This window comes from Vulpes vulpes, chromosome 13 (assembly GCF_048418805.1).
Source record: "Vulpes vulpes isolate BD-2025 chromosome 13, VulVul3, whole genome shotgun sequence".
NCBI classification, from domain to species: Eukaryota; Metazoa; Chordata; class Mammalia; order Carnivora; family Canidae; genus Vulpes; species Vulpes vulpes.
The window spans coordinates 102,939,082-102,951,446 of record NC_132792.1 but is presented as its reverse complement, the minus strand read 5'-3'; the positions used below and the strand labels follow the sequence as shown (position 1 = coordinate 102,951,446).

Genomic DNA, 12,365 nt, shown 5'->3' with positions numbered 1-12,365 from the left:
GATCGGGTTTTCATTTTAGATGGATTGCTCTCTATTTAGAGGAGAGACTCAAAAAGGTTAAGAAAAACCGTTTTGGATATAGTTGCACAAGGAGAAGTTTCCAGAAATATTTAGGAATGGGAGCCAGATGATCAACGTTTAAGAGAGGAATAGATGGAAAAGACATGGAAGTTGTCAGCACAATTCTCACATTTGAGAATTTGGAATGTGAGAAAATGGAGAAAGGTAAGGAGTGACTTAAGGGAGCAGCAGGTCGTAACCAAGGTCTTAAGGAGAGAGAAGACTCTGGCATGTCGGCAGCAAGGCTGGAGTAACAGTGGGAAGAGGGCAAATGGGAAAGAGCTGGAAGGGAAGGGTCAGGGGAGCCATGGGAGAGCCATCTGCCCATCTCTGTAGAAAAGGATGAGGCTCCTGTGGCGTGTACCACACAGTCCCAGCATCAGCTCTCGTGTTCTCAACTTTATCAGTTTCTAGAAATTCTTTCTTAAAAAAATAAATAAAAGCCCATGAAAATGAGATCTACTTACTGCTCCAGAAGGCTCATTACCATCTAGTCCATAGATTTCCTGTCTCTATTTTATGCCAGTGTTATTCTCAGGGCTGGGGATCAAGCAATGAACTAAACAGATGAAGTCCTGGGGCAGCTGGGTGGCTCAGTGGTTGAGCGTCTGCCTTCGGCTTAAGTCATGATGGAGTCTGGGGATCGAGTCCCACATCGGGCTCCCCACAGGGAGCCTGCTTCTCCCTCTGCCTGTGTCTCTGCCTCTCTCTCTATGCCTCTCATGAATAAATAAATAAAATCTTTAAAAAAATAAAAGACAGATGAAGTCCTGCCCTCATGGCACTTATGTTCTCGTGGGAGATAAGGCAATTGTCTCAGGTGCTGCTATAGGACACCACGTGAGGAAGTGGTACGTGTCCTCAAGAAGCATGTAACTGAAGGGAAGAAGGTATCTAGAGAGGCCCCGGGGCACTATTCATACAAGATGGTCAAGGGAGGAATCTCTGGCCAGATGACATTTTTCTGAAACCAGTAGGACAGAATTTAGTGACCAATGGATATTGGAAATCAAAGTTTCAAAATTCGAGACCCTATGAAACAATACCTTTTGGGAACATAATAAACAAAAGTCAGTAGTATTTCCTGACAAAAAATTCAGGCTGCAAATCCATTTTCTATTAATCCTACATGTGTCTTGTCTCATTACAAAATACCACTTACTATTTACTTCTGATCCCCCAAACAGGCCCACATTTTAGAGCACCAAGGGACAAAATTAGTATCGCAATGGTCCAATTTCTGTTAAGTTTCCACAGAAAATGCTAAGAGAAAATAACTCTAAGAAATGCCCAAGATAAGTAGCTGAGATGTCTAAATTTTTAAACTTCTCCTTGAAATTTGGTTTTTCATCTACTGTGCACTGTGCACTTACAAGTGCCAAACACTGACCTGGGCACCAGAGGTACAGGTTTTTGGGGTTTTTTTTTTGGGGGGGGGGTACAGGTTTTGAAGAACAGTCCTGTCTTCAGAGTCCGCTGCCAGAAGGGTAGGCTGGCTGGCAACGCCAATTCCATCACGTGGCTGCTTCGAAGCATGGCTAGAGAGCTTGAGAGTATGACCTCCAGAGGAAGGAGGGACTGGGGGTGCTTCTCAGAGAAAAGCCCTTAAATCACTTTCCTAGTTGCCCCATTTAGAGGATCCTTTTCCATCCCTTTCTTCCTGGCCACTGTTCTGCCTTTGGCACTATTGAATACTTCCTTATTTTTAAAACCCTCCACGTCTCCAGGTCCCCTGATAATGATTTCTCTCCTTCTTTTCCAGGCCCTCAAGATTCCACCAGAGTAGCAACCATGCCTTTTTCGTCTTATGTGCCCCAATGGCAAAATATCCGGCAGATGGCAGGCATCTGCAAATACCTGTTGAACTGACTCAAACCAGGTGACACCTTGACAAAGTTCCTACTCAGGTTTTTCTTCTGCCACACATCCAGTTCTGTCGCTGCACTGGCCATCCTCCCACACTACATTCCTTCATTCATTCCCTCCTCTCTCCAATCAATATATACAATAAGTAAATACAGAGGGCAGCACCTGTTCTGAGAGCCAGAGATACAGCAGAGAACAAAAACAACAAAAATCCCTGCCCTGCTGGAGTTTACATTCCAAGGTAGGAGACAAATAACTAAAATATGTAGCAGGGTAGATGGTGCTGAGACCTATGGAAAAAATTTAAATAGGTCTATGAGATAAGGTGCAGTGGAGAAGCAAAGCCACCAGGACAAAGTCCAACTGGTGTGCAGGAGTTGCTTAGCACTGGCCTGAGAGAGCTAATTACTAGCATCTCCTCCCCAGTCCTCATTTAGTGGTATCACACCAGGAGCTCAAAATGGCCAGAGTGGGAATATTTATACAAAGGAAATTGGCAAATGCTACTAATTGGGGCTTTTTTTCCTGGAAAGCTAGTTGTTCAACATTTCCCAGCATAAAAACACACACACGCATGCACGCGCACACATGCACACATGGATTTATTATAGGAATTTGACTTTGTGCAGTTGTGGGAACTTTTGTGGCCCTCATGTCTGGTGCTGGTGCCTGAGGTCAGCAGGGCAGGCAGCCAGCAAGGGAAGAGGAGTGTGAAGTAAGGGAAGCCAGATGAAACCAAGAGGATGGATGAGAATTTTCATTGATGTCCCTTCATTTCCAAGCCTCTGTTTTCAGTGATGTGGGGAAGTCCTACAGGAGAAGCCGCACCCTTCATCATGGAACTAAACACATCCTTGACCCTGGAGTCTGAGACGCTAGAGAAGGCTACAGGGAGAGCTGTAGGAGTTGTGGCTCCAGCCACAGCGATGTTCCAACCAGGTAAGCCAGCAGGTAAGCGACACCAGCACTTTGCACACTGTACTGTGCCTCTACGTGCAAAATCAGTGCGGTCATTCCTTATCTTCTGCCTTCTAAATGTCATGCACGCTGTTTTTGTGACCCATGAAGCCTGAGAACTCTGTAGGGAAGACACTCTAGGTAACAGTTCCAGCCCAGCCCCATTGATGATACAAATTCACCATGGTTAGCAAAAGAGAATAAATACTGTTGGGGGCAATTTTCAATAGAATTTTTGTGGAAAGATTTACTAAGAAGGGGATATTTACTTTCTTAATCTGAAATAAGTGGAACAAGCTTTGGGGATTGTTATAGAAAGAGAGTTCCAGGCAAAGAGGATAGCGAATTTGTGTGTGTGTGTGTGTGTGTGTGTGTGTGTGTGTGTGTGTGTGTGTGTGATGAGGGGAGAGCTTGAAGATTTTGCCAAGACCTCGGGTTCTACTCTGTATCGTACAAGCATTCACTGGATGATTTTGAGCAAGGGAATAAGAAGATCAAATCAGTCTCAGCAGGATCATTCTGGCTGCTATATTGAGAGTAGCCTGAAAGGTCAGCAAATGTGGATTATTAAAAGGTTACTGAAAAAATCAACAGAGAAGCAGATGATGGCTTAGACCAGGGAAGTACCAGTGGGGATAGAAGGAAGAGGTGGGATCCGGACATCATTTGAAGATAGAGTCAAGAGATTTGGAGTGGGTGTGGGATATGGGAGAAAAGGAAAAATCAAGGATGAGTCTTGGGTAAGCAACCAGAACATTCAAGGTGCTATTAACTAAAATTGCGAAAACTGAAAGACAACAACACTTAGAAAGGAAGGGGAAGATCAAGAGTTCAGTTGGGACAAGTTGAGTTTGCATTTTCCTTTAGACATCAAAATGAAGATGACAGTTGGATCTATGAACATAGAATGTAGGGAACGGGTGTAGGCTAAAGGCATAAATCTGGGATTAGCAACATACAGAGAGTACTGAACACCATGAGACTGGATGAGACCACAAAGATGTAAAGTAGAGGAGAAAAGAGCTGCAATGACAGCTTGCTGAGACCCTACTCGCTAAATGCTCAGAGAGGTGAGGAATAAACAAAAGATGCTAAGAGAGTGACCAGAGAGGTAAGAGACAATCCAAGAGAATGTCATAGCCTCCAAAGCAAGTAGCAAGAAGAGAGGGGGAGTGGTCAGTTGAGTCAGATGCTGCAGATAGATCACGGAAGATAGAACTGAGAGCCAATCCTTGGGTTTAGCCAAATGGAGGTTCCCTGGCCACTTGCTAAGAACACTTTTGGCAGACTGGAAGCAATAAAGCTATGTGGAGTGAGTTCAAATAAGATGAAATAGAGAACTTAGAGACAAGGCATAGAGGCAACTCTTCTGAGGTGTAAAAGGAAGAATAAGAATGGAACATGAGCAAGAAAACAGAATAGAGGTCAAGAGAGAGTTTTGGTCTTTCTTTGAACTAGGAGAAATCATTGTATGTTTGTAGGCTGGCAAGAATGATCCAGTAGAGAGGGAAGTTTTTGTGATGGATGGAGAGAGGGGATAATTGTTGAAACTATCCACAGTGAGTAAAGGATGAGCTCGAGTACTTAAGTAGAGGGATCGCACTCTGGAGAAGAGTGATTTTTGTCCATGGTGGACCAGATACTTGAGGCCAGCAGACCAAGTACAGGATGCAGGTAGGCAGATTCTGGGGGAAGTTATAGAAGTCCTCATTATTATTCCTAATCTCTCATTTCTACATAAACGGGGTAAAAATATCAATTGAATGGATTGTTGGGAGAATTAAATACGTTAATAACATACAAACTCGCAGAAAGCGGGTAATGAATGTAACAGGTATTAAATATTACTGGTCAGTCTGGGTGGTCTAAACTGTTCCCAAGGTTTCACTGGCCTCCTATCCATAAGCTGCAGATTCAAGATCCAACTCCTGCTGGACATCTCTCAAAATCAACAGGTCTAGAACTCAACTCACTTTGGTCTCCTCTGGGCAGCTCCATCTTCTGCAAGCTTGTCACAGGCTCCTTGCACTTGGGCACATCAACCAGAACGCTGGTTCTCATACTCCCTCTTTAACATTTTGAAAACCATTTCTCTCCTCCCTTCTCTCCTCTATCATCATCCTTCCTACTGTACCCTTTCACCCTCTCAGGCATTTTTTTTCTAGACTTTGACCTCCTAACTGATCATTTCTGTCAATGTGGCCCCCTGATGACTCTCTCTTCCACATATGCAGTGATCTGTCCAAAACACAAATACTGTGCCACTTCCTGGAGTAAACATTTCGGTGGTCCAGTTTATACTTAATGGTGCTCAAAGCCTCTCACGCTACATTTACTTCTTTAGCTACATCTCCTGCTCCTTCCAACCTGGTACTTTACATACCAATTAGACTAAGCATTAATGGCTTCCCTGCACAACACTCCCCAAAACTATACCCCCTAAACTGTGGAGTACCTCCATGCTGATGTCTGATTACCTTTCAACTCTCAGTTTTGGCATCATTTCCTCCAAGGAGCTATCTCTGATCCAGCTTAAGCCAAATGCCATTCCTCAGGGCTTTCACAATATCAAATCCAAACACCTGGCACATTACATGTGCTCAATGAATTGGTTGACATTATATTACATGAACTACATCTAATTGATCAAACTGCATAAGATGATATCTTGAAATCCTTTCCAGTACTAGGGACACAGCAGCAGGTATTTTTCTTTTGGTCATTTTTTAAAGACTATTTGAGATAAAGAGAGTGCATAAGTAGGGGGAAGAGGAGGGGAGCAGAGAGGGAAGAGGAAAGAATCTCAAGCAACTCTGAGCTGAGCGCAGAACCCAATGTGCAACTCAGTCTCACAACCCTGAGATCCTGACCTTAGCCGAAACCAAGAGTTGGATGCTTCATGGACTAAGCCACCCAGGCACCCCATTAGGTCATTCTTTTTTTTTTTAATTCCAGTATAATTAACAAAAGTGTTATATTCACTTAATGTATATAATATAGATTCAACAATTCTATACATTACTCAGTGATCATCACAATAAGTGTATTCTTAACCCCCTTCATCTATTTCACCTGCTCCCACCCACCTCCCCTTTGGTAACCATCAGTGTGTTGTCTAGAGTTAAAAATCTGTTTCTTGGTTTGTCTCTGTTTGTTTTGTTTCTTAAATTCCACATATGAGTGAGTTCATACAGTATTTTCTTTCTCTGACTGATTTCACTTGGCATGATACCCTCTAGATCCACCCATGTTGTTGCAAATGGCAAGAACTCATTCTTTTTTATGGCTGAGTAGTATTCCATTGTATCTTCTTTATCTACTCATCTATTGAGGGGCCCTTGGCTTGCTTCTGCTTCTTGGCTATTGTACATAAACCTAGGGGTGCATATATCTTTTCAAATTAATGTTTCTTTATTAAGTAAACACCCAGCAGTGGAATTAGAGGATATAGTAATTCTATTTTTAATTTTTCTGAGGAACTTCCAACTGTCCTCCACAGTTGCTGCACCAGTTTGCATTCCCACCAACACTGCACAAGGGTTCCTTTTTCTCCACATCCCCAACAGCTATTGTTTCTTGTGTTTTTGATTTTAGCCCTTCTGACAGGTGTGAGATGATACCTCATTGTAGTTTTGATTTTCATTTCCTTGATGATGAGTGATGTTGAGTATCTTTTCATGTGTCCGTTGGCTCTTTTGATCACAGTCTAATTGAGGTATAATTCACATGCCACACAATTCACCTTTTTTAAAAAAAAGATTTTATTTATTTATTCATAGAGACACACAGAGAGAGAGAGAGGCAGAGACACAGGCAGAGGGAGAAGCAGGCTCCATGCAGAGAGCCCAACGTGGGACTCGATCCAGGGTCTCCAGGATCACGCCCTGGGCTGCAGGCAGCGCTAAACCGCTGCACCACCGGGGCTGCACCTTTTTGAAGTGTAGAATTCAGTGGCTTTTAACATATTCATAGTTGTGTAACAAGCTCCACAATCAATTTTACAACATTTTACCCAAGAATAAACCCTATACCTTTTAGGTGTACCTCTCCATTTCCACACAACCTACTCAAGCCTTGGCAATGCTAGTCATCTTTCTGTCTCTGTAGCTTTGCTTATTTCAGACATTCCATATAAATGGAGTGTTACAATATGTGATCTTTTGTGTCTGGCTTCTTTCAATTAACATAACATTTTCAAAATCCATCCATATTATATGACGTATCAATGTTTCAATTTTTATCACCAAATAACATTTCACTGTATGAATATGCCACATTTTATTTATCCATTCATCACTTGATAAACATGTGGATTGTTTCCAGTTTTTGTTTACTATGAATAATGCTGCTATGGGCATTCTTGCACAAGTTTTTAATGTGGCTATATTTTCCTTTCTCTTGGGCATAGGTGTGGAATTGCTGGGTTCATATGGCAACTTATATTTAATCTTTTGATGAACTGCCAAACTACAGCAGGTGTATTTTCCCATTACACAAGTGAAAATGTGGATACCATTTGTCTTTACAGAAGGTTTGTGCTGCAACCTTTACAGAAGGTTGGCTGGAGGTCTTGAATAAGAATTTTTGATTCAGGTTAGCTGGTCCTTTGACACCCCACGGGGTATAGCAAACTACCGTTATGTTGGCCACAGAAAACCCCTTTCAAAACTGAGATCCTGCTCTGAATAAACCTCTAGGTTGGGTTTGGATCATGACTTCCAAATAAAGCCATGGCCATTGTTCCTCCTCATTCATCATCCACTCCCCAGTAACATCAGAACTTAAAATACTGTGTTTAGGGCACCTGGGTGGCTCAGTCGGTTGAGCATCTGCCTTTGGCTCAGGCCATGATCCTGGGGTCCTGAGATAAAGCCCTGTGTGGGGCTCTCTGCTCAGCAAGGTGTCTGCTTCTCCCTTGCCCCCCACTCCCACTAGTATGCAAGCTCTCCCTCTCTAATAAAGAAATAAATCTATAAATCTATTTTAAAAATTACTGTTTAAAATAGCATGTGCTTCTTGTATTTATTTTGTGATCCAGTTATAATTGTGCAATAAATCTACTCGCTGTAATGCATTTGAACATTTATATACACATAGTAGCTACAGATTGTTTGGATAACTTCTAAAAAACAAAATAAGGGGCAACTGGGTGGCCCAGTCGATTAAGTGTCACACTCTTGATCTCAGGGTCCTGGGATGGAGCCTCCCGTCAGGCTCTGCACTCAAGGTAGAATCTGCTTGAGATTCTCTCCCCCTCTTCCTCTGCCAGCCCCCCACAGCCACTCTCTCTCTCTCTCTCTCTCTCTCTGAAACAATAATTAAATAAATAAGAAAATAAATAAATAAATAAATAAATAAATAAATAAATAAATAAAACATCATCTACATCTCTCATCATACCCAAACCAACATACATGGCATAATCAATCTGTCAGCAATTCAGCCTCCACCAAGTCAGTAGCCTCATCAGAGACCTGTAGTGTGGCTGGTAAAGAACAGACTGCTGGCTTGGCCCCTGGGGAGTCCTCAGCTCTGGCGCCCTGAAGGTATCTCAGCCTTATCTCCTGCCACACCCTCCATGAACTTCTGTTCTGTCCACCCTGCTTTTTTTTACCATCTTCTGAGCACACCTTCCTGAGCCTGTTTCTTGGTCCTCTGCTCCAAGAATGTCCCTTCCCCCACCCTCCTCCATCCTAGAATTATCTAGATGTGATTCATGTACCAAAGTCGAGGACAGTGGCAGTCTCCTCCATGAATGCTTCAACGTCAGAAAAGGGTCTCTCCCTCCTCTGGGCTTCTACAGCATTTATTTTGCCATTCATTATTCAATATGTTTGTATAGACATGTCACTTTTTCCCACCATTACAAGTTCCTCGAAGGCAGAATGAAATAGTGACCTTTGCCCTACCTATAGGCATTGTTTTGAGCCTAGTGTGTGTGTTGTCTGGGGAAAGATGATTTTGCTAAAATGTAATTTCGATTTGGTAGATACTTAACAAGAGTTATGTTTTAAGTAATACACAAATGGTTTACTAGAAATAACATTTCCTTTTAATGACTCCAGTCATTCCCTATATTCATGTGTTTTGGTGCTTACCTTTTGAACTTCTTTTTGGGCAGGTTGGGTTTGTAATCGCTCTTTATCAAGTACTTATTCTGAGCACAGTACTGAGAATAGTTCAGATTGCATGTGCCCTCAAAACTTTGCCCTCTAGTAATCAGGTTTTTTTTTTTTTTACTAAAGTCTTATTTTTACTAAAGTTTCGTTCTCATCTTAGAAGAACTGGTGTTCAAATCACTAGAAGGAACATGTGAACATGGTGTCAGCTTGGATCAAAACTGAGGAAGATATCCTGGGTCTTTACCCCTGGAAGTGGTAGGTTTGCTCAGAGAAGAGGCAGAGAAGTGGGCATTCTCTTTTTCACTTGTTGTTTTCTTATCCCTTTACACTATGTTGAATAGTGTATGACCCTCTACGCTATGACCTTCGACACTATGACCCTCTATGACCCTCTACACTGTGACTCTTTACGACCTCTACACCGTGTTGAATTTTTGCTCTGCTGCCAAGTCTGCACCTTCCTTTTCTGGACACTTTATCTCTGTTTCCCTTCAGTAAACATACATAGAGTACCTACTGCATGCAAGGAATGATGGAAAGCACTGGTTCCCTGATGTATCAGCGTATGTCATATATTTTTATAACACATACAGTGTGTTTATGTATAATCTATACACACATTTATAAAAGTATATTTTCATAAGCAGGGTAGAGGAACATATTGTACGAGGATGAAGTTCAAAAGTAAACATGTTAGGTGAAAATCAAATAAAAGCACAGTTACCCTCAGGAAGTCCTTGAAGAGTCTATGAAAGCATTTAGTAAGTGGTACAGAGGAAGTGAGGGCCACCTGAGGACAACCAGGTCAGGCATGGAACATCTCAAACTCACGATGGGGCTTCTTGAGAGTGAGGCAGGTTCGGGGTGCATTCGATGAGACTTTCTGGGGTCTGGGTGTGGACATGTGGACTTTTATTCTAGGGGAAACAAAAGTATGAAGATGTATGCAGCAAGCACTGCCATCTCTTTCTCCTTTTATTTATTTATTTATTTATTTTTTTCTCCTTTTAAATTGCCCCACTGTACCTGTCGTCCCTTCTCCACTCTGGAGAGTGTTGCAAGGTACTCCGGCTGCGGACGTTTGATCCAGAATGTCCTAGTTCTAAGCTGCCACCTTGTGGCTGTTCCATGTACCTGCATCAGCTGGCCCTCACCAGCACTCGTAATTTGATGCCAGCCCTCCTCAACCTTTGCATTTTCATCACTACAGCGAACTCCACTGGCATATAAGAGCAATGCATTACCTACATGACAGATTAAAAAAAAAAAAAAAAAAGTAGAAATACGTGCTTCCTTCCTCTGGAGCTGCCAGTTTTCCTACCACAGAATCATGAAAATGGATTAACACTATATCCTTCAGGATAACCACTGGCCCAAGAGCTTAAAATCATGGCAGGGTTGAGCATCACTTTGGAGTCTACACATAATTATAGTTTACTCCTGTCCCCAATTGCAATGTAATCTTTATTTTAAAATAGCGGTATCCCACAAGCAATGGCAAATTTCCTTCGTGGGCATTTACTGAGCTCCTGGCAGCCGCAGCCTTGAGAAGAGACATGAGGGTCTGCGGGACAATCGCTGGAGGCAATCTGCTTGCTCTGGGGATCCCCCTACACTGAGGGCTGGGGCTGGGGAAGAGCACTGGAATCTCTCCAAAGGGATCAGTGATGTCTTCACAGAAGAACCTAGGCTGAGGGAAAGCCAGGAGGTCAAGGGGCCAAGGTTGGGAGGGGTCCAGGCCAAGGGAAGGAAGAAGAGCAGTGGTGTTTTGCTGAAGGAGCTCACACAGCACCACTCTGGGACTTCATTTCCAGAGTTCTGGCAGCCCAAGTAGCACTCCAGAATCTTGCTTTTTTAACAGGCTGGTTTAAATATTCTTAGAACTCTTTACCCTCCGACACCTTTTTTTCTAACAAAATCTTACATTGACCCATCGTGGATTCCTGATACATGTACAATTTGACCAACCACTGTGTTACCCAATGTGTATTTTCTCTTTCCTTAATATAATTTCCCCATTTCAAAATTATTGAGTCTAAAGCAAAAACCATCCATCCCCTAAAACTGGATTGGAAACTGGCTGAGATCGGTGTCTGCAAGAAGTCACTGGAAAATACACTTCTGGTATGTGGTAGTGGAGGGTAAAAGAGAGAAGAAAAAGGTCTTGCTCTCTCTTTTTCCAGTAGCAGATGCCCACAGATTTGCTCAGGGAAGGACAACCCACGTGTGCCAACCCTGAAAGCCTTGGAGAAGATAAGGAGGCCACAGGTTGTAGCAAGTGTTGTCTATATGGTCAGTAGTTAATATTCCACAAAAATAAAAAATGTGGTTCAAACTTATATAAATGTTTGAATCATAAATTCATTTAGTGTCCTGGCTGCATTAATCGCACTGAATATTTTGTCAACCATAAAAATCAGCCACTCATCATGTGGGGAGGTCTGAGAAACTTTTTGAAGTTTGAAAGGAGTTTGTGATGCTGGAAGAGACTGGAAGAACTAGTTTAGTTCTCGACCCTGTTTTTATCTAGTTCACACCTACTTCTTCAGAATTGGTTTTCAGTAGGGATCTTTTCTAGGACCTCTCAGACATAATCAAATCCTGTGAGTCTGAGCCCTCATAGCATCATGTGCTTCTTCTCTGTAGAACTTATCACAGTTGCAGTTGGGGACTTGTGTGTACAAATATTTAATGTTTGTGTCTCACCCGCTGCTATAAAATGTCATAAGGGCAGGGACTGTGTCTTTCTGTTCCATATTGTCTGCTAGCGTGCAGCACAGTTCCTGGCATACACTAATCACTCATGAAATAAAAATCAGTCACTAAACAAGTAAGTAGAACAAGTTTTAAAGTCCTGAGTCTTGGTTCTGGGAAATAATTATAGGGAAGGCATGTAAAAATATATCATTTGGGGCTTTAGTGACTATAAATAACTCCAGAGGCCTAGGTCCAGAAGAAGATCTCCTTGGAGGGGAGACCCAGACATGTAGAAGAAAGGGAATGTGGATTCATGAATGTCTTCTGCTAGACAATCAAACTCAAGGACGATTCATCCTTGGTGGGTAGCCAGTGTGTGGAAAGAGCATTGGATTAAAACCAGGGACTAGGTTCTTGTCCTAGCTCTACCTACTATCAAGCTGGAATATAACCCTGGACCATCACCTAACCTCATCTACCACGACTCAGAGTCCCCATCTTAAAATGGAAATGATATTTGCCCTGTACACCATCATAGTGAAACTCAAGCAAAACAAGGGGCCCCAAAGTACATTAAAATTATAGAGTATTTAATAAACAGAGGGATGCCAAGATTGCTAGAACTCATACAGCAATTTGGCAGTGTGGCAGGATAGAAAATCA

General features: G+C 42.4%; 1 protein-coding gene across 1 annotated transcript in view; it reads right to left on the bottom strand.

Moving 5' to 3' along the window:
- The window catches only part of MEP1B (meprin A subunit beta), a 48,461-nt gene extending 37,522 nt beyond the window's left edge, over positions 1-10,939 (bottom strand). The window contains exons 1-3 of the mRNA XM_072733712.1: positions 10,930-10,939; positions 10,032-10,249; positions 9,837-9,922 (exon numbers count right to left, since the gene is read on the bottom strand). Coding sequence (XP_072589813.1) covers positions 9,837-9,922; positions 10,032-10,249; positions 10,930-10,939 — 314 coding nt within the window. The remainder of the gene's footprint in view (positions 1-9,836; positions 9,923-10,031; positions 10,250-10,929) is intronic.
- Between the last annotated feature and the right edge of the window lie 1,426 nt (positions 10,940-12,365).